General features: G+C 37.7%; 1 protein-coding gene across 1 annotated transcript in view; it reads left to right on the forward strand.

Annotated features, from left to right (window-relative positions):
- Positions 1-11,348, forward strand: part of LOC137253421 (glycerol-3-phosphate phosphatase-like) — a 36,537-nt gene extending 25,189 nt beyond the window's left edge. Inside the window, exons 3-4 of the mRNA XM_067790324.1 lie at positions 5,691-6,339; positions 6,418-11,348. Of these exons, the coding sequence (XP_067646425.1) occupies positions 5,691-6,339; positions 6,418-6,595 (827 nt within the window). The 3' untranslated portion in view covers positions 6,596-11,348. The remainder of the gene's footprint in view (positions 1-5,690; positions 6,340-6,417) is intronic.
- The last annotated feature ends 10,477 nt before the right edge of the window (positions 11,349-21,825 follow it).

Below are 21,825 nucleotides of genomic sequence, written 5' to 3' on the forward strand. Positions count from 1 at the left end.
AACGGGTTTTCAAACATTTGCCACTTGTATGAATTCACAATGTTTGGAACTTACTTCAGAACCCGATGATAATGCAGAAAGAGTTAAGAAACTTTAGCATTGCAAGGGTTGCTATTTAAGAAACTCGTTCGAATTCGGAAATTTCTCAGTTGAGTTTTATGTAACTTCCCGGCTGGCTAAAAACTTGTTAGTTTAAACGTAGCTTAGAGAACTATCAAAGTGAAACATGTATGGTAAAATATTCTCCCAGCTGTAGCAGAAAACGAAATATTAAGAGATCTTTAGAAAATATTTACAGAGCAAGCGGAATCTTGCTATTGATTTTTATGTAACTTCTCATTGAGCTACAAACTTGAACCCATAAGCTTATATCAAGGCACCGAGACAATGCTATAAAAGGGAACGATTTTACGCTAGGTGGCGCACGGGTCGATATATTTAAAAAATTCATACGAGATTAGAAATTTTGAGATCGGTTTTTAAGTAACTTCCTGGTACACTAGTGACCTGAAACCTTGACCATAGCTTAGAGCCATGTTAAAATGAAATTGTTAGGATAAAAAAATTCTTCCTCATGGGAGAAAGATCGAGATATTTAGAGACCTTTTCGATCGATTTTTATGAGAATCGTGCGATCGATTTTTAAGGAGCTTATCATTAAGCTAGAAACCTGATACCTTACATTTAGTACTGGGCATCGTGGTAAGGCATCAAAAAGAGAAAATATGTTCGCTAGGTGGCGCAACGGTAGAGATAATTAGAGAATTCATACGCCACTCAGAATCTCGCGATCGGTTTTTAACAATTTTTCTGTTCAATTAGAGACCTGAAGTTAAATACATACGACATAAAGTTTCGCTAGTTGTCACACGCATCTAGATATATAGGAAAATCGTATGAAATGTATGATTTTTTATACTCAGCGTGCTCTGCACACAGAGTATATTAACTTTGATTGGATAACGGTTGGTTGTACAGGTATAAAGGAATCGATATAGATATAGACCTCCATATATCAAAATCATCAGTGTCGAAAAAAAATGTGAGCGATGTCCGTCCGTCCGTATGTCCGTTAACACGATAACTTGACTAATTATTGAGATATCTTCACCAAATTTGGTAGACGAGCTTACCTGGACCAGCATAGATTGGTATTGAAAACGAGCGAAATCGGATGATAACCACGCCCACTTTTTATATATATAACATTTTTGAAAACCCAAAAAACCTGATTATTTAGTAAATAATACACCTAGAATGTTGAAATTTGACGTGTGGACTGATATTGAGACTCTTGATAAAAATTTGGAAAAATATTTTTTTAATGGGCGTGGCACCGCCCACTTGTGATAAAATCAATTTTACAAATATTATTAATCATAAATAGAAAATCGTTAAACCTATCGTAACAAAATTCGGCAGAGAGGTTGCCTTTACTATAAAGAATGCTTTAAAGAAAAAAAACGCAATCGGTTAAGGACCACGCCCACTTTTATATACAAGATTTTTAAAAGGTTCGTGGACGAATAAAATAAGCAATATCTTTGCAAAAAAGAGCTTTATATCAATGGTATTTCATTACTCGCGTGGATTTATAACAATAAATAGGAAAAACTTCAAATTTTAAAAAATAAGCGTGGCACCGCCCTTTTATGACTAAGCAATTTTCTATGTTTTGGGAGCCATAACTCGAAGAAAAATTAACGGATCGTAATACAATTGGGTACACAGATTTTCCCTATCGCAGGAAATATTTCTAGTAAAAATGGACGGGATCGGTTAAAGACCACGCCCACTTTTATATAAAAGATTTTTGAAAGGGTCGTAGACGAAACTAATAAGCTATATCTTAGCGAAAAAAAGCTTTGTATCAATAGGATTTTACTTTCTAAATTGAATTATAATTTAAATTGGAAAACACTAAAATTTTTGAAAATGGGCGTGGCACCGCCGCTTTTATGACTAAGCAATTTTCTTTGGTTCGGGATAAATTAAGTCGAAGAAAAATTAACGGATCGTAATAAAATTGGGTACACAGTTAAAGTGAATGTTAAAGTTAAAGCGAAAATTAAAGTTAAAGTTAAAAATAAAGTTAAAGTTAAAGTGAAAGTCAAATTTAAAGTTAAAGTCAAAGTTAAAGTTAAGGTTAAAGTTAAAGTTAAGGTTAAAGTTAAATTTAAAGTTAAAGTTAAAGTCAAAGTTAAAGTTAAGGTTAAAGTTAAATTTAAAGTTAGAGTTAAAGTTAAAGTTAAAGTCAAAGTTAAAGTTAAAGTTGCAGTTAAAGTTAAAGTTCAAAATAAAGTTAAAGTTAAAGTTAAGGTTAAAGTTAAGGTTAAAGTTGAAGTAAAGTTAAAGTTAAAGTGAATGTTGAAGTTAAAGTGAAAGTTAAAGTTAAAAATAAAGTTAAAGTTAAAGTGAAAGTTAAATATTAACTTCTCATTTATTCAATAAAAGTAAAAAATTTGTTTTCTTATCGTTCACCACGCTTAAAAAGGTTAACTTGAATTAATATCAAAGAAAACAAAATGTTGCATAAATATTATAATTGCATAAGTTGATAATATGCAATAGCTTTACCGCGGCAGTCCCCGAGTGCCACACGTCCTTTTTTTCAATTATTGTTTCGCAAAAACTCCGAGTGTATCTTTGACGAGGAAAGTTTCTTAGCGAAAATTAATCTGCTTGCAGATGCCGTTCGGAGACATCATAAAGCACGGGAGCTACGTGCCAATTTGTATGAAAAATTACATAAAAGCACCACGCAAATTGGAATGGAACCTTGGAAGCCTCGTACTTTTTCTTCTTTTTACGCTGGAATATAGAGCTTAAGATTTCTCGAACTTGTTCGAGAAGAGATTTCTCGCTAGTCTCACCTTTTCGTGAGATTCTCGAATCTCGAATGACTCGTAAGGCTCGCGAGCTTCTCGACATTCAATTTAATCGATTAATCGACTGTTTTATATAGAGCTTATGATTTCTTCTGAAGGACAAGCGAAAATTTCCACAAAACCAGAACTAAAAACACCGAAATGTATAGAATACTGCCAATGCAGTGACTGAATTGAAAGTCGAGAAGCTCGCGAGTATTACGAGTATGTCGAGATTCGAGAATCTCACGAGAATTGGATGTCGAGAAGCTCGCGAGTATTACGAGTATTTCGAGATTCGAGAATCTCGCGAGAAGCTTTGTTCTCGATGTCTCGTTAAAAAATAAAATATCCTGAACAAAATTATATGTATAATAAATATGTTTTTAGTTAAATGTCATTGGAAAGCAATACAAGTCGAGTTCTCGATTTCTCGGGTCTCGAAAATCTCGCTTGTGTTCGAGAAGAAATCGTAAGCTCTACTGGAAATAGACTTCCAAATCAAAATGCTCTGAGTGAAAAAAGAATTGATTAACTTTTTACTACCCAAAATACCTCTGTAACATATCTCGGTTATGCCGGGAAGCCACAGAACTTATAATAACATTGTAGTTTGCTTTTTTTCCTATTGGAATATTACTAACTCATAGTGAGACTTCGTGCTTAAGATGCAGGAAGCACTTTCTATCAAAGTAAATCAAGCTCACAAACCGCAACTTAAGTTACTTCTCCACCATAAAAACACCCTTCATTTCCATAACACCACAGTTACATATGTAGATATGAGTGTATGAATGTTTATGTACGAAGGAAGGCAAAATGCAGCAACGTCATCAATGTCCAACAGCAGAAATTAATAGACCTCGAATGTCGCAGAGTCTAAGACAACTAAATAGTTGAATGAGTGAATGAATAAATGAATAGATGGTCAAGTTGTTTGGTAGTCAACCAAATAGCAGGCTCGTTGGTTGTTAGGTAGCCGGAAAGTTTGGTGCGTGTTGGGTCGTTGGCGTTGGAAATATGAAGGAATATGTTTGTTAACTTTGCTAAGACATTTGAGGTGCATAAAATATTTGGCAATTTGTATGATAACAGTTTACGATTTTCTCTTTCAGTTAAGCACTGAAATTTGTTAATATTAGCTCATATAGACTAATGACATTATTTATAATATACATAACTAGCAGACCAGGCAGACATTGTTCTGCCCTAAGCTTGGTCTATCTGCATACATTTTAATAAGATTTTTCCGTCTAACTAACTAATGAAAACACAAAAAACCTGATTTTTTAGTAAATAATACATCTAGAATGTTGAAATTTGGCGTGTGGACTGACATTGAGACTTGATAAAAATTTGAAAAAAAATTTTTTTTTTAAATGGGCGTGGCACCGCCCACTTGTGATAATATCAATTTTACAAATATTATTAACCATAAATCGAAAATCGTTAAACCTATCGTAACAAAATTCGGCAGAGAGGTTTCCTTTACCATAAAGAATGCTTTGAAGAAAAATTAACGAAATCGGTTAAGGACCACGCCCACTTTTATATAAAAGAATTTTAAAAGGGTCGTTGACGAATAAAATACGCTATATCTTTGCAAACAAGAACTTTATATCAATGGTATTTCATATCCCAAGTGGATTTATAACAGTAAATAGGAAAAATTTCAAATTTTAAAAAATGGGCGTGGCACCGTCTCTTTTATGACTATGCAATTTTCTATGTTTCGGGAGCCATAACTCGAAGAAGAATTTACGGATCGTTAAAAAAATTGGGTACACATATTTTCTTTATAGCAGAAAATATTTCTAGTAAAATGGACGGGATCGGTTAAAGACCACGGCAACTTAGATATAAAACAAGTTTAAAAGGGCCGTACACTAGAATAATAAGCTATAACTTAGCAAAAAATAGTTTTGAATCAATGATATTTCACTTATCAAGTTTTATTGTAAGAGGAAATGGGAAGGCCTTTTTTTTTTTTTGAACGGGCGGTGCCACGTGTTATGTAGAAAAGTAATTTATCTGAAATGAAATGTACAATTGAAGCTCACGCTGAGTATATAATGTTCGGTTACACCCGAACTTAGACACCTTTACTTGTTTGGTATAGTGTTGTTTTTAATAAATTGAAGTTTATCCAGATTTTCAGCATCAGAATCTTCGAAATTATTAGAGCCTTGAGAGTTTTTTTCCGATTATCCCTGGTTACCAAAACGCCTAATATATTGTAACGAATTTCGGGAAATTCCGCTTATTTGCAACCTTCTACTAACGTTCGAATCACTGAACTGTTGAATAAATAACTCAACTATTCAATAATGCAAAATGGCCTTCATTAAAGTACTTCTACTTCTCAACAAATAGCATGCTTAAATCAAACTGATTACTGATTCTCAGCTTTACCTCCTTTTATACTCTGTAATGTCTCGTTCGCATACTTCTAGAATTTCTTTTCCTAGAATTTACTACTCGTTTACCAGCTATAAATTTCTCAGCTATAGCTACAGATGCACGATTATTATAGCTTCTCGCATAGCCCATGCGCCGGTATATGTGAGTGATACTTCCACAGATGATTGCCTACTTTTGGGAGTATCTCACATGTATGCATGTGTTTGTGCGTTGCTCTCCGCTGCTTGTATGGACATATGTATAGACATAATTCTTGATTTGTTGATGTGCATACAAGTCACTGCTTAGTATTGGCTTAGAGATGATAGTATCCCTTAGTGTTGCTAATATTCGTCACAATGTATTTAAGATGTTTTATCATAATCAATTTTATTTAGTTAATTCACATAACTTCTCACGCAGGTGTACTCTGGGTATACAGCAATGTGATCGAAGGAGCTGTGGACACAATGAATCGTTTTACTGCGCTTGGTAAAAACATTTTCTTTTGTACTAACAACTCAACGAAAACACGCCAAGAATTGCTTGACAAGTCACATAGCATGGGCTTTGCTATTACTGCCGATGGAATGATTTCTTCAGCGCATTCAACTGCCGCCTATTTGAAGTCGCGCGATTTTCAAAAGAAAGTATATGTGTTAGGTGCTGGCGGTATCACAGGTGAACTTGATGCGCTTGGTATACAACATACAGGCGTGGGACCCGATGTAATGACTGGCACAGTGGCTGAATATTTAGCGACAAACTTTCATTTGGATACCGATATTGGTGCTGTTGTTGTAGGTTTCGATGAACACTTTAGTTTTTGTAAAATGATTAAAGCTGCTTCATATTTGGATAAACCAGATTGTTTATTCATTGCAACAAATACGGATGAGCGTTTCCCTATGCCTGGCATGGTGATACCTGGTTCTGGTAGCTTTGTGCGTGCCATAGAAACATGTTCAGAACGTAAACCATTCGTTATTGGTAAACCAAATCCAAGCATATGTGAATGGTTAATAAATGATGGTACTATAGATCCCGCTCGTACGCTAATGATTGGCGATCGGTGAGTTGAATTTGAGTTATGCAATTAATTTTACATTTGTAATTATAATCATTATTATTATTTTTTTTTTCAAATTAGCTGCAATACGGATATACTCTTGGGCTACAACTGTGGGTTTCAAACATTGCTCGTAGGCACTGGCATACATAAATTGAATGATGTTGAGGCATGGCAAATTTCAAACGATCCTGAGGAGAAGAAACTCATACCCGATGTATTTCTACCCAAATTGGGGGACTTGCTGCCCTTTATGTAGTTTTAGTTGTATGTAATAGATCAGGGCTGCTCATACCCCATACACTTGTAGCACTTTTGTTTTTGTTTTACCCTGAATCATAGGCACAGATACATATTCACACTTCAAATATAAAAAAAAATTTCCATAGCACTCCCATATGCCCTCACATATAATTTTGAATCATATGAAAATGCTCGAATTTCTTATGAAAGTGCCAAGAAAAAGCACTCCCGTATGAAGCTCAGGCACTTGTGTATGATGAAAAAATTTACACTAACAATTTGACAACTAAAAATTATTCAAAAATATAATAACACTTAAAAAAATTTGTAACAAAGAATTGGCGCTCAGAGGTTAGCGAGCGGTATCTGATGTGCTTAAGAAGAAGCACCGATCTTGATGATTGCAGAAAAATAAGCTTACGATATAGATAGTCAGGTTCCTTCGTGTGTATCAATTTATGGAGGAAGGACAGTGTTTTGACTTTTAAAAGATTTTCGAAAGAAATGTTTAGCAACCTTTCAGCATGTTGAGATACGTGGTCAAATCTTTTCAACCCATAAACATATCTAGCAATGTTGTTGTAAACAACATTTAGTTTGTTCTTGCACAGATAGTCACAGTTTGAGTAAATCACACAACCATGGAGTAGCGTAGGTATTAAGTACGCTTTAGCCAGAAGTAGTCGTATGTGCAAAGGCGTGAAATACTGTGTTAACCATAGTGTACGAAGCATTCCATACACTTTCCCAACCGTTCTAAAAATATGGTCTTTCCATGTCAATGTTTTGTTAAAAATTACACCTAAGTTTTTCGCCGTATCTACGTATTCTATAACGGAATTGTCGAACACTACATTCTCTAAATCTTTAGTGGGAAAAGACCTTCTATGAATAACAATACATTTTGACTTATTCGGGTTTATACATAAGCCATTCATAGCAGCCCATGAAAATATTTGATTCAAATCGTGGTTTAAGTTACTTATGCACAAGCTAGTTTGATCACGAGGACAACACGTAAATAACTGCACATCATCAGCGTAGATATGAACATTACAGTACTTAAGGGCATCGGGTAAGTCATTGATGTACAGAACAAATAACAGAGGACCCAGGATAGAGCCTTGAGGGACGCCTCTTAAGACATGAAGGAAGTCAGACTTTTCACCATCTATACATACTGCTTGAGTCCTATCGCCAAGATATGATCTTATAAGGGCAACTGCATGACCAGAGAAGTTAAATAGGTTTTCCAGCTTCCTACAGAGCAGAGTGTGGTCTACAGAATCGAAAGCTTTGGAGTGGTCAAGAAGTGTTAAGAAGGCAATGTAACTTTCATCCACTCGCTCACGAATTTCTTCTGTCACAGATAATAGTGCCGTTGTACAGCTCCGCTTTGACCTGAAACCGTACTGACGATCTGACAGGAGCTTGTATTCATGTACATATGATACGATTTGCCCATGTAGAATACGTTCAACGACCTTAGAGAGGAAAGGGAGTATGGCTATTTGTCGATACTCATTATTTTGTTTACGGATTGGAATAACTTTTGCAGCTTTCCAGTATATTGGGAAGACACCGGTCGTCAAAATTGAGTTGACCAAGTAAGTAATGTGGGGAAGGATTTTGGGAAGAATGACTTTTAAAAACTTTGAACATATACCATCAAGCCCCATTGCGTTAGACTTCACAGAAAGTATGGCTTGGATAACATCACAATTATCGACACAAACAAACTCGAAAGGGCTAGTGTCAACATTAACACGCACGGAGTAGTTATCAATACACACATTGTCGGCTGAGTTTGGTAGTCTTACAAAAGTATTATTTATTTCGTTGATGTCGACATCAGGGGAATGAGACAGGTCACTTTTGGGCTTACCAATTCCTATTTGTTTGATTTTGTTCCACTTTTCCTTTGTATTCAAAGCAGAACTAAACTTATACTTAAAATAATTTGCCTTGGCCAGCCTTATGGCTTTGGTTGCAATAAGCCGAGCTGTTTTAAAGCAGCTATGCGCTTCGACGAATCAAGCTCCATTCAACCGACTCAACGGACTCAGCAAGGGAATAATAATCTATACTTCTGTAATCCCGATACGCGAACGAACTTGGCCTACATGATGTTTGGAAGTTGTAGTTTAGGAATATCAGGTCGTGTTTTGAGAAGCAGGAGGCGGATAGTTGCGTGTAGTGAATCATTTTATGAAGATCATTGACAAAAAATAAATCTAATAGAGAAGAGTTAGTATTTGTGAAATGCGTTGGTATAGCACAGTTTGTGGGAAAAAGTCCCAGAGATTCCATGTTTTGTTTTAAAGTGGCATCCACCAGTAGGTTACTATTAAAATCTCCAGCGATGATAATATTGTCATAGTCTAATAGTAACGATTGAAGAAATTCAATAAACGCGGAAAAATCTATTAGTCGATTCGGTCTATATGCACAGCCGATAAGAAGCCTACTATTATTATCAGAAAACATATGAACAAACACATATTCCACAGGATCACCTGGACTAGAACAACAACACAATTTACAGGACACACTACTTTTTACATATATCGCAACACCACCACCATGACCACTTCTATCAACTCTGAAAAGTTGGTAGCCATTTATCTTCACCATATCATTTCTATGAAACGAAGAAAACCATGTTTCTGAAACACATATGACATCAATATCGGAGCCTTCTGACAGAAACCTCAACTCGTCAAGCTTTTTATAAAGGCTTTGCGCATTGATATGAATAACTTTCAGCCCCTTGGCTTTTTTGCTGACTATGCGCAACAAAGTAGATAGACAGTCTTTGGAACTCGGGGACTCATTATCGGAGACCAACATTATAAAAATAATTAAGTGAATGATTTACACTGAATTTGGCTAACAACATAATTAATGATTTTGTGATGTTGTAGGTGGAGAAAAAGACAGAGAAGGAATAGATTAGAAGAGAGCACAGAGAAATATTTATTAGCAGGGGGCTGTTAGTTAAGCCTTTGGTGGCCCTCCAGGGCGTTGTTCGCAACCGGCGTGACGTCTTCACGAAAGGAAGTATTGTTTTCCAGGTCGAGACTCTCGAGAAAACTCAGGCTGGGGACTGTAATTAAAATTGATTCATATGTAAATAAAATTAAAATAGATAACTGACCGCAGAACTGAAATATATGGGGCATATGACCAAAGAAAAACTGTACCAAAAGAATAGGAGCCTCTTCTAACTTCATATGATAATAGTTAATTATCCTTAAGGGAACTCAGTAACTAGTGATACAAATTTCTGGGTCTGAACTAGATCTAGAGTGCCATATAAGTACTAGTTTGTTAGTAGCTAGATTGGCAGTTATAAAATCGACAGTTTGGATTTTTATATTTCATATTTAACTACGACTATTTAGCTACGACTACATATGAGTATGCCTTTTTTCAACACTATTCCACCAGTCCGGAACTATCGAAATATTCGATAATATCATATTAGAAGCAACATGTAGAATTTCGCTCCGGTTCGAGGCAAACGAAATATTACCGAGAAAGAACTACAGATCAGCTGTAAAATTTTACACTAGTTCATAACTAACCAAAAAGTGCCAATAAAGAACTAGTTCTAAAGTGTAAATTTGTATATAGTTTCGGGGAAAATTTCCATCGCCTAGGACATCGCAATGTTAAATTCGCCAGTTGAAAGCAGCATTAGATGGCGAACTATTAGTGGTTCAGAGTGCAGTAGAAGTGCACTAGTTTTGAACGGTATAGTTTCTGTGATTTTGTATTTTATTTTGGTATATTATTTTTCGTGGTTATGAGACATTTTTTGACTAAAGTGGGGGAAACCATCAAGCAACCATGCCTATCATTTACTTGCTAAACATTTTATTAAATTCAGGTGGTATTTCAGCATCTCGGTAATCTCCGCTGCTACTATATGTAAATTTTAACACAAATTTAAAACAAACCGCGCGGAGCCTTCTGATTGAGCATTTCGAAAGTTAGCAAACTCAATTTCTAATGCAACATTCGCGGAAATCTCAACATTCACTTTTAGTATGATTATTGAAAACCAAATTCCGACGATATATATAAAATATGTTACTACATAAATTGAGGCTATAGGTCAATGTAATTTTTTGCAACTTTCAGAATTAAATTTGTTAACGATATATGTAACTTACTTACTTACTTAATTGGCGCTTAACCGTCTAAACAGTTATGGCCGTCCAACAAGGCGCGCCAGTCGCTCTTTCGCTCCGCCAACCGGCGCCAATTGGTCACACCAAGGGAGTTTAAATCGTTTTCCACCTGGTCCTTCCAACGGAGTGGGGGCCGCCCTCTACCTCTGCTTCCATAGGCGGGTTCCAATAGAAACACTTTCTTGGCCGGAGCATCATCTTTCATTCGCTGGACTATGTTGATGTCTGCGTATAGCTCGTACAGCTCATCATTAAATCTTCTTCGGTACTCGCCATCGCCAACGCGTAGAGGTCCATAAATCTTTCGAAGAACTTTTCTCTCGAACACTCCCAAAGCCGCTTCATCTGCTGTTGTCATGGTCCATGCTTCTGTCCCATATAGCAGGACGGGTACGATAAGTGACTTGTAGAGTATGATTTTCGTTCGCCGAGAGAGGACTTCACTTTTCAATTGCCTACCTAGTCCTACCTAGTCCAAAATATGTAACTATTTACATAATATTTTAAGCAAACATTTTGTAACTTGAAACCAAATCTTCAACTTTTCCCGACTTCAAACAATTAAAGTTTTTTTAATAAATTTTTTTTTTTTAAATACAAAAAAATTTCAGTGCACATATAATTTTGTATATGTATTGTGATTTGCACTTCCATATAAAAAATTTTGAGCAGCACTGTAATAGATAAAGCAATAAAATATTTTGGTATGAACCAAAAAGCTAAAAAAAAAAAATTATAGCTAAAACAGAAGCTGAAAGAAGCACACAATCCTATTACAAATAGTTATACTTTAAAAATACTAGTTTGGTATTATCATTAGCATATATGTATATATTTTTTTAATAACGAAAATTTAAGCGTGCGCAAGCTTGAAACAAAGTTTAATACATTTATTTGAATGTACATATTAAGTATGTATATTAGCGACTATATTTATACAACTAACTGTGAATTGATGTTTTGCATTTCTGTCTTATCATGTTTTTTTTTGTACAAATACATACTGTTATGGAAGATTACTTTAAAATTCGATGCATTCTTAATATTGTGACGAATATTAGCAACACTAAGGCATACTATCATCTCTAAGCCGATACTAAGCAGTCACTTGTATCTACATAAACAAATCAATCATTATGTCTACACATATGTACATACAAGAAGCGGAGAGATATGCACAAACACATGCATATATCTGAGATACTCACAAATGTATGCAATCATCGGTGGAAGTATCACTCACATATACACGCGCATATAGCTATGCGAGAAGCTATAAACGTGCATCTATAGTTTATAGCTGGTGAGTTTATAGCTGGTAACCAAGTAGAAACTTCTAGCAGAAGAAACGCCTAGAAGTATTGCGAACGACACAGCAGAGAGTATAAAAGGAGCGAAAGCTGAGTAAGCAGCAATCAGTTTGATTTAAGCACGCTATTGGTTGCGAAGTATAAGTGTTATTGTGAAGTATTTTCAAAGTAGTATAATAAAGACCCTTTTGCATTATTGAATATTGGAGTTATTTTATTCAACAGTTTAGCGATACGAACGTTAGCAGAAGGTTGCAAATAAGAGGAATTCCACTAAATTCGTTACAATATGTATTTGCGATTATCTGGATAACGATAAAAAAAAAAATAAATAAATGTAAGGCGCGATAACCTCCGAAGAGATCTAAGGCCGAGCTTCGAAAGTTTTTGATGTAGCTTTTTCCGGGGCGTGAACCCAGGATATTCGGTGTGGTAGGAGCACGCTACCATCACACCACGGCGGCCACAAACGATAAATGGTGTATATATAGTAGAGCTTGGTGTTGTAGCGATAAGGACACACCCCGTAGGCCTTGGGGAGTGTTATCGATGTTGATTGCCCTTTTCCGAATGCAGATCCGGTACATTCCGGTACCAAGCCGGACCATCTCGGGAACGCTTTGTTATGACCACATGCGACCTTCTAGCTCATCCCCCCCCCCCCCCCCCCCCCCCCCCCACCCCCTAGATCCATGAGGAGTTCGGGGTCGCCAGAGCCTCGGCTGTTAATGAAACAGTATTCGCCACGGATAGGTGAGGTCGACAATTGGGTTGGAGAAGCTATATATTACGCTGGCAACCCTTTCATGGGGTGACGCTACACAACCCCTTGAATCTGGTATTTTAGTCGCCGCTTACGACAGGCATACCTACCGCGGGTATATTCCAACCCCCTAACCCGCTGAGGGAGCTTGTGATATTCGATTAATCGATTATTCAAAGTATGCTAATGCTCTAATCGATTTTCAAAATTCGATTAGCTGAAATCGACTAATCATACATCGTCAATTATTCTTATTATTTTTGCTCTTTGTCTACTATTCGAATAATTGCTGCTAACCTGGTGTCTGGCTGGACAAAGCCACTATGGAAAGTGCTTGGCAATGTGGCTAGTGAATCTTATATAGTTACGAAAACATCAGCCCAATTCTAAATGAAAATTTCGTGCGAGTTTTCTCCCTTCTCCCATTCCTCGTATTCTAAAAAAAATTCCTTGTGAGTTTTTTCACTTCTCCCTTTCCTCCTATTCTGAACAATGTTCGAAAAAGCGGAAACCGGTTATGGGAGAAAAGTAGGTATTATGAATGTGAAGGAGAGGGAGATTTCTCTGCCATTTCATAGGAGTTTTTTCACTTGTTAAATTAAAGGGAATGCATCAAAATAGTTAAAGGAAATTGGTTATTTTAAGAAAGAACACTTTTTTGTACAAATTTGTGCTAAAATATGTATTTACATTCTACCACAATACTTCCACTGTTAATACAACAACAACAACAACCACTATATTCATTATTTTAAGTCGAAAAGTATATCATAAGCAACGGAAGAGCTCTTTGTATATTTGATGCAGCCATCCAGAAATTGCGCAAGGATTTTTTAATAAGTCTTAAATAGATTTTGGCATATGATGGAGGACGAATTCAAGTCAACTTGGCCGCCAGAAAATTGCTTTGCTGAATGAAAGCAGGCAACTCCGGCAGATTTGTGTTATGCGGCCGTCTTCTTCTTATGTTCCGCTGTTGATGTTGCTGTGGCACCAATTCATTACTCATTTCAGTGAATCCCACATGAAATGCAATAAATACTGTGCAATGTTTATATTTTATTTCTTAATTTCCAACAAATTTGCAACAATAATTAAACTTCAATTTTTTAAACAAAATAAATATGCAACGAAATTTCAATTAACAAAACAGCTGACTTCGAAAATTCGAAATTCCTATTCCCCAATTATTGTTCTCCCTAGGAGAACAGAATTGGAGGAATTTTTCCGCAGGAATAAAAAAATCCGCGAGAATATTTAGAATTGGTCTGTATATGAAAATCAGCTTTTAAAAAATGACGAAAGTTAGATTTATTTTTTTCACACATTTTTTTTTGCGCGATATCTGCTAAAGCCACTATGATCCAAGCTTCATAATATACCAACATTCCTACTTCAGTTGAAAGTATACGTTGACGAAATTTTAGCATTTATAAAATGACGAAGGTCTGGCAGTCATGAGCTCTTGCTGTATATTGTTTTTTAAATAATACAAATAATAATTGTTTTAAATATGTTTTCTCAGCTTCCTTGCAGATTTTGTTGGTTTGATAGACGGACATGTGGACATTATTATGTTTAAACATGGTGCTGGATGAGAATATGTCTAGGGCACCGACAAAGACAATCAGGCTCAATGCAATGCAAGAGGCCTATCGTGGAGGCTGAAAAGTCCGACAGCGAGGCTAAATACACCTTAATTTTCAATTCTGGCATTGAAATTACCAATTGCAACTTATACATATCTATAACTAGCAGACCCGGCAGACGTTGTTCTGCCCCAAATTTGGTCTATCTGCATACATTTTAATAAGCTTTTTCTGTCTAACTCTGCCCTCCCCCCTGTTGTTATTGTTGTAGCGATAAGGTTACTCCCCGAAGGCTTTGGGCACCATCGTCATAAGTACAAAGTAGAGAGCACAGTGAGCGTAAAATTCTCTTTGAAATTTGCTCATGTATTGACTGTTGATCGCTGTTGAAATGATCAGTGAGATCAGTTGGGTTAACAGAAAAATCAGTTAGAATGACCAGGAACCTGTCAATTTTACAGAATTTTGTTAACTTAAGAGCGACAATTTCTCTTCTGTTGAAATGACTAAACTAATTTGTTCGTTTGACAAAGAACTCGGTCGAATTAACTGTAATTCGATCAATTTCACCGAATCTCCGTGAAGTCAAGAGCAACAGAACCGATTTGTTGATCTTACTAGCACCATTTCTTTCAGTGTAAGTATTAGTGTAAACACATATTTGTAATGTAAGAAATTTTGTATAAAAGAGAAAGTATTTTCTAATAATAATCATATGTCTGACTCGAACAACGTAGTCCATTTTATTAAACATTTATAGTTCATTATATCCTTACCAATCATAGCTTGTGATCTCAATAAAAGCGCAGATTGATAAGCAAATTGAAATAAAATTAGATAAAATATTTATTATTTTTTTAATTTTATTGTTTTTTTTTTAATAAAATAATATAAATAATGACTTCCTTTTGGAAACGCAACAACGCCCACCAATAAAACGAAATAAAGCCGGCGGGCGCCCAGTAAAAGTTCAAGTAATACGCTACTTTCCTCATAGTTTCTGAAAACAGAGTAAGTATTTAGGTAAAAAATAATTGTTTACGTATACGCATACGTCCCAATTTCACATTATAGTGTGATATCTCTCTTGCCAACAAGTGCTAATTTGAACTGAGTAGGCAATTGTTCGTTTTAGAAAAAAAAAAATGTATCCGGAAGATTTATGGTCCTGTCCGTGTTGACGACGGTGGCTACCGAAAGAGATTTAGTTATGAACGGTTTGAGCTTTGCGCATATATGAAGATTGTGCAGCGAATAAAACCCCCAACTCTTCGCTAGCTAGGTCATGTCATGCGAATATAGAAAGACACTTGGCTAATAAAATATTCCAATCGACTGCTCTGAGTTAGAAAAGGAAGGCGAAGGAAGAATTTATCTTTTTTTGCTATCCGAGCTGACGTCTTTTATCATTAAAAAGGTAAAGTTACACAACATCCAAAGTCATCTAGGCGATTAAGGTATTTAATGATGACGAAAAACTCGCTCTATATGTCTCCACATAGAAAAAATATATAACCAAAACATAACTAAAAATAAAAACAACTTTCTACTTATTTTCAAGCCAATAGCGTCAAAAATTCGATGGGTGTCCAGCAGAGCCGCTGAACCATTCGTTAATCAATATATACTTGCATTACATTTGTGCTTGTAGAAATGAGGAATTACTCCAAATACTTATTTGAAATTCATATTGTCACGGATATTAGCATCTCTAAGTTATACCATCACTAAGGCGATGCTAAGGCCACGATAAGCAGTATTTACGTCAATAATCAAATCATGTATACACATATATAAGGCAGCCGAAAGATGTCACACACAGATGCATTTACTTATACGCCTATGTATGCGCGAGAGACTGTAAACTACAAACATTCACATCAATAATTCAATCATTATGTATCTACATAAAAGAATAAATAATTGCGTCTACACATATGTACGTATACGAGTAGCGGAGCGGCAATGCACAAACACATGCATATATCTTATCTGAGTTGTCACAAGAGAGAGCAATAATTTGTGCACGTAGTTGTGGCTGGCGATTTTGTAGCCGAAACTAACTAGTAAGTTCTGGAAATCGAAGAGCCTAGAAGTATGCAGCGTAAACTATAAAAGCGGGGCAGGCGAGTAAGAAGTAATTCAGTTTGATTTGAGTTGTCAAGCAGTTACGACTAAGACGATATCTAGCGAGCAATAGCAGTATTATTTTGAATAGTGGAGTTTCATTTGAGCTATCAGTTTGGTTATTAAGCTATTCGTTGCACAGTTTGAGTGTCATTGTGAAGTATTTTAATAAAGGCCATTTTTCCATTATTCGATATTGGAGTTATTTATTCAACAGTTTAGCGATACGAACCTAGCAAAAGGGCAAATAAGAGGAATTTGCAGCAAATTCGTTACAATTGGTGTCAGAAGAGGAATTGTTGAATAAATTCCAGAGGACAACAAGGACATGGCAAAATTCAGTGAATTGAAGATCCAGCAACTGAAGAAGGGGTTGGACAGCCGTGGATTGAATACAACCGGCAATAAACTCGAACTTCAGGCACGACTACGAGAGGCAATGGAATTAGAGGGAATTAACGTGGAAGAGTATGTCTTTCATCTTGATGGCGAGGAGACAACAAAAATTGAAGAGAAAAACGAAACATCGCAGACAGTTACCAGCACAGACTTGAACATGATATTGGCTGCAATATCTCCACAAACATCGACAGTAGCATCAATGTCGTCGCAATTGGCATCTCAACTGGAAGCGCAGGAAACACGCATAACATCGAAGATTGAAGCACAAGAAACGCATATGTCAGAAATGTCGACACAGATTACATCCAAGGTGGAAACACAGCTCGAAGAACAGAAGTCATATATGGCATCCCAACTGGAAGAGCAGAAGACATATATGGCATCCCAACTGGAATCACAGGAGGCACGTATTTCAGAAATGACGTCGCAAGTGTCATCTCAATTGGAAGATCAAAAGACATATATGGCATCTCAATTGGAAGCGCAAGAGGCACGTATATCTGAAAAGTCGGCAGAAATTTTGGAAGAGGTATCATCAAAACTGGAAGCGCAGGATGCAAAAATGGCTCAATTTCAGGCAGAAGTAGATGAATTAAAAGGTCGTATTGAGCAGTTGCAACTTAATCGGCCGGCTGCTTCATTGAAGGGGCTAGCAGCGGAAATCCTACAGACGATTCCCAAAGGAGAGCGGAACAATTATGAAGCATTGATGGCTGCTGTAGAACGACGTTATGGAAGCGAGCATAGAAAACAGATATTCCAAATTGAGTTACAAAACCGCTACCAAAAAGCAAATGAGACATTGCAGGAGTTTGCTTCAGATGTTGAAAGGTTGGCTCATCTCGCAAATGCGGACGCACCCGTGGAATACACCGAGAGGGTAAAAATCCAGAGTTTTATAAATGGCATACGAGACGTGGAAACGAAGCGAGCTACATACGCAAACCCAAAACTGACATTTGCTGAAACGGTATCACATGCATTGACTCAGGAAACGGCCTCACTATTGAGTAAACCAGCATACAAAGCTGGGTAGACACAATTTTGGAAGCACTGAAGGGATCACAACAGAAAAATGCCGGAGTTATTAAATGTTTCAAGTGCGGCAACCCAGGTCATATTGCACGACATTGCAGCACCGGTACCAATAGCTCCAACAATGTGGGTGGCCGTAAACGCAGAGCTGAAGGAGATGAGCAAATCTCCAAGTCCACTCAATCGTTAAACTAAAGCGAGTGAGCCGCAAGGGGTGACAGCTGGCTCCCTCAATTGAATGCCCCATAATCTCTATCTCACAAATTGGAAGAAGGTCAAACAATCTTACTGTCGGAGGACATGTGGATGGAAAGGAACGTTTACTGACTGTAGATACGGGTGCACCTCATTCCATCATTCGAGTGGATTTAGTCAACAAGAAGATAACACCATTGCATGGAGCAAGATTGCGTACAGCCACTGGAGAAGACAGCACGGTTCTAGGAGAAGTATCATGTGAAGTCGCAATTGGGAACGTCACGGTAGTACACAATTTTATAGTGGCAGAGATTGTTGATGAAATCATAATTGGAGTGGACTTCTTAATCGACCAGGGCATCAAGATCGACATGCAAAGCAAGACGATGCGATATAAGAACATGGATGTACCACTTAATTTCGGCTACGAGAGAGGTTACAGCAGTAAACGAGTGCTGGTGGAAGAGAGTCAGCGAATACCACCAAAATCCGAAGCAGTCATCTGGGCAAAGGTTGATGGAGATTGTGGGACAAACAAATTGTGGGTTGTCGAAGCAGCAAACAAATCAGCACTGAACATACTTGTAGGAAAAGCCCTGGCTATGACAAAACAAGATGGACGTATTCCGGTAAGAGTACTCAATGAGTTCAATTCACCACTCAAACTGACTAAAGGAGCTATTTTGGGAAGATGCCAAGAGGCTGAAGTAGTTATTAACTGTGAACAGCTCCAGGAACACGTTTCAGCTAGTAATACTAATCTTTCAAATGACATCACGGCATGGACGCAGGGGCTCCTAAAGTACGCGAACATATTTGACCAGGATGGTTCTAAACCAGGCCGTACCAACGTTGTGAAACATCAAATTGACACTGGAGATGCGAGGCCGATCCGTCAAGCTCCAAGTAGTGTTCCACTGGCGAAGCGGGAAGTTGTGAGTCAAATTATACAAGAAATGAGCGACAGCGGCGTCATCGAACCATCAGCTAGTCCCTGGAGCTCACCGGTAATACTTGTAAAGAAGAAGGATGGAAAAATGAGTTTTTGCGTGGACTACCGGAAGTTGAATGACGTTACGAAAAAGGATAGCTACCCATTGCCAAGAATTGACGACACTCTGGACTCGCTCTCTGGTACGAAATGGTTTTCCACACTGGACTTGAAAAGCGGCTACTGGCAAGTGGAGGTGAAGGAGGAAGACAAAGAGAAAACAGCCTTCAGCGTCGGAGATGGTCTTTGGCAATTTACAGTAATGCCCTTTGGACTATGTAATGCACCAGCTACTTTCGAGAGACTCATGGATCAGGTATTGAAAGGACTACATTGGAAAACATGCTTGGTGTACCTGGACGACATCGTCGTATTGGGAAAGAATTTCGATGAACATCTTAAGAACTTGGAGGAAGTTTTCCAAAGAATAGCTGGCGCTGGTCTGAAGTTAAGTCCCAAAAAGTGTGCGCTGTTTAAAAAGGAAGTAAATTATTTGGGTCACAAGATAACAACAGAGGGCATCTGCACTGCGAACGAAAAGATAGAGGCTGTAAAGGATTGGTCAAGACCACAGAACCTTCATGAATTAAGAAGTTTCCTTGGACTGTGCACATATTACCGCCGATTTGTACAAAATTTTTCCAGCGTAGCCCATAGCCTCCATGAGCTTACAAGAAAAAATAAAGCTTTTGAATGGAAGAAGGAGCAAGAAGTGGCTTTCCAAACATTGAAGGAGCGTTTGTGCACTGCCCCAATGTTAGCATATCCGATTCCAGGAGCAACATTTATTCTAGATACAGATGCGAGTGGATATGCTATAGGAGGCGTTTTATCACAACTGGTCGATGGACAGGAGAAGGTAGTTGCATATTACAGCCGTTCGATTGGAAAACCAGAGAGGAACTACTGCGTTACGCGGAGAGAGCTGTTGGTAGAGTGCATTAAACATTTTCACAAATACCTCTACGGCCAGCGATTCCGTGTCAGGACAGATCACGCAGCTTTAAAATGGCTACTGCAGTTCCGTAATCCGGAAGGACAATTGGCACGGTGGATCGAGCGACTACAAAGCTATAACTTTTCCATTGAGCATCGAAAAGGTAGTACCCATGGAAATGCCGATGCAATGTTACGAAGACCATGTAGTTTGGAATGCAAGCACTGTTCAAAAGCCGAGGCTAAAGAAGACATTATAGATGTCCGGCTAATGACTATAACATGTACAGATGAATGGGACAAGCAACAGATAAGAAAGTGCCAGCTAGAAGATGCAGATCTGTCACGTGTTATGCAAGGGCTCGAACGAAATGAAAGATCAAACAGAGAAGAGATGTCAGCAGAGAGTCCCATTGCAAAGTCATATTGGGCACAGTGGAACAGTTTAGAATTGATATCCGGTTGCCTTCATCGAGTATGGGAGAGTGAGGATGGTAAATACAAGAATAAACTGATAGTTGTTCCCAGAAAGAGGATTCCTGATGTGCTCAGCGAGCTGCATAATGGTCTAAGCGGAGTGTTCGGCCTGGGTGCGTCTGAAACCGGCAGTGGGTAGGCGCACACGGGTCGATCTCGGAATGGATGGGTCACTCGGAATAAATAAAGAAGAACGCAAAAGAGGAATTCCTCGTTATAAAATAATGTTTAATTCCAAAGTGAAAAGAAAAATATACAATAGGTATAATGTTACCTTAACGTACAAAATGCTGGCGGTGATGATCCTGGGCGATGTGAACTGCTTGGCGGTTAATCGAGAAAGAGACCGGTTATCCCGTTGAGGACAACCGCTAAGCCGCGAAAAAGTCCTCTGGTGTGAAGGAGGGGAAAAGCCACACATACAACCACCCCCACATATACGTGCATGGGTGCTGACAACCTGCACACACACACGTGCATGTGTATGAAACGCATGCATGTGCATGCATGCACACAAATGTAGGCGTGAGTGTGGGTGGCTGGAAATATTATTAAAACATTAGGGAGGGGCGCCGTCAATCAGGTAAAAGTTAGGCATTGGGCCTAAACATGCCGCTCCCCTTGCGGTACGCAACGTCACAGTCCGCCAAGGATCACCGACCGTGAAGAAGAAGAAAAAATAAAAAACTTATAACTAATTATATCTAACTTAACATAACGTCGGCCAGTCCGCCGGCTTGGCGACACGCAAGATGGTTTGCGCAGGGTGCGAGCTTGGTTGCTGATGCCTCGGTCATTCGGCACATGCGCGTTATGGTTCAAGGCCTGAGCCAGGTTTGCCTGGAGCTAGGGATTGCGAAAAGAAGTAAGAAGATATACGTGTTCATATTTCTTGCCGTTTATTACAAATTCATTGGAAATGAACAAGCATAGAATTGTATATGAAGAAAATTCAATAAAAAATAACTTATTGTAATGATACAAGATTTTAAACGCACACCTCCATTGTGAATTCATACAAGTGGCGAAGGTTTGATAGAAATGTGCACAATAGTAAACAGCTTCGATCACCTGTTCAATCGTTGTTCGATTACCTAAATCATTAGCTCACCAGTGGTTTTCAAACATTTCTGTAGACGACTGGTATATTGCTTTATTTACATATTTTAAAATGCCTGCATAGCTGGTGGCTCAAATTTAATCTATAAACTTGATTATAGAA

The sequence above is a fragment of the Eurosta solidaginis genome, chromosome 5, assembly GCF_040869045.1.
Source record: "Eurosta solidaginis isolate ZX-2024a chromosome 5, ASM4086904v1, whole genome shotgun sequence".
Classification (NCBI taxonomy): Eukaryota; Metazoa; Arthropoda; class Insecta; order Diptera; family Tephritidae; genus Eurosta; species Eurosta solidaginis.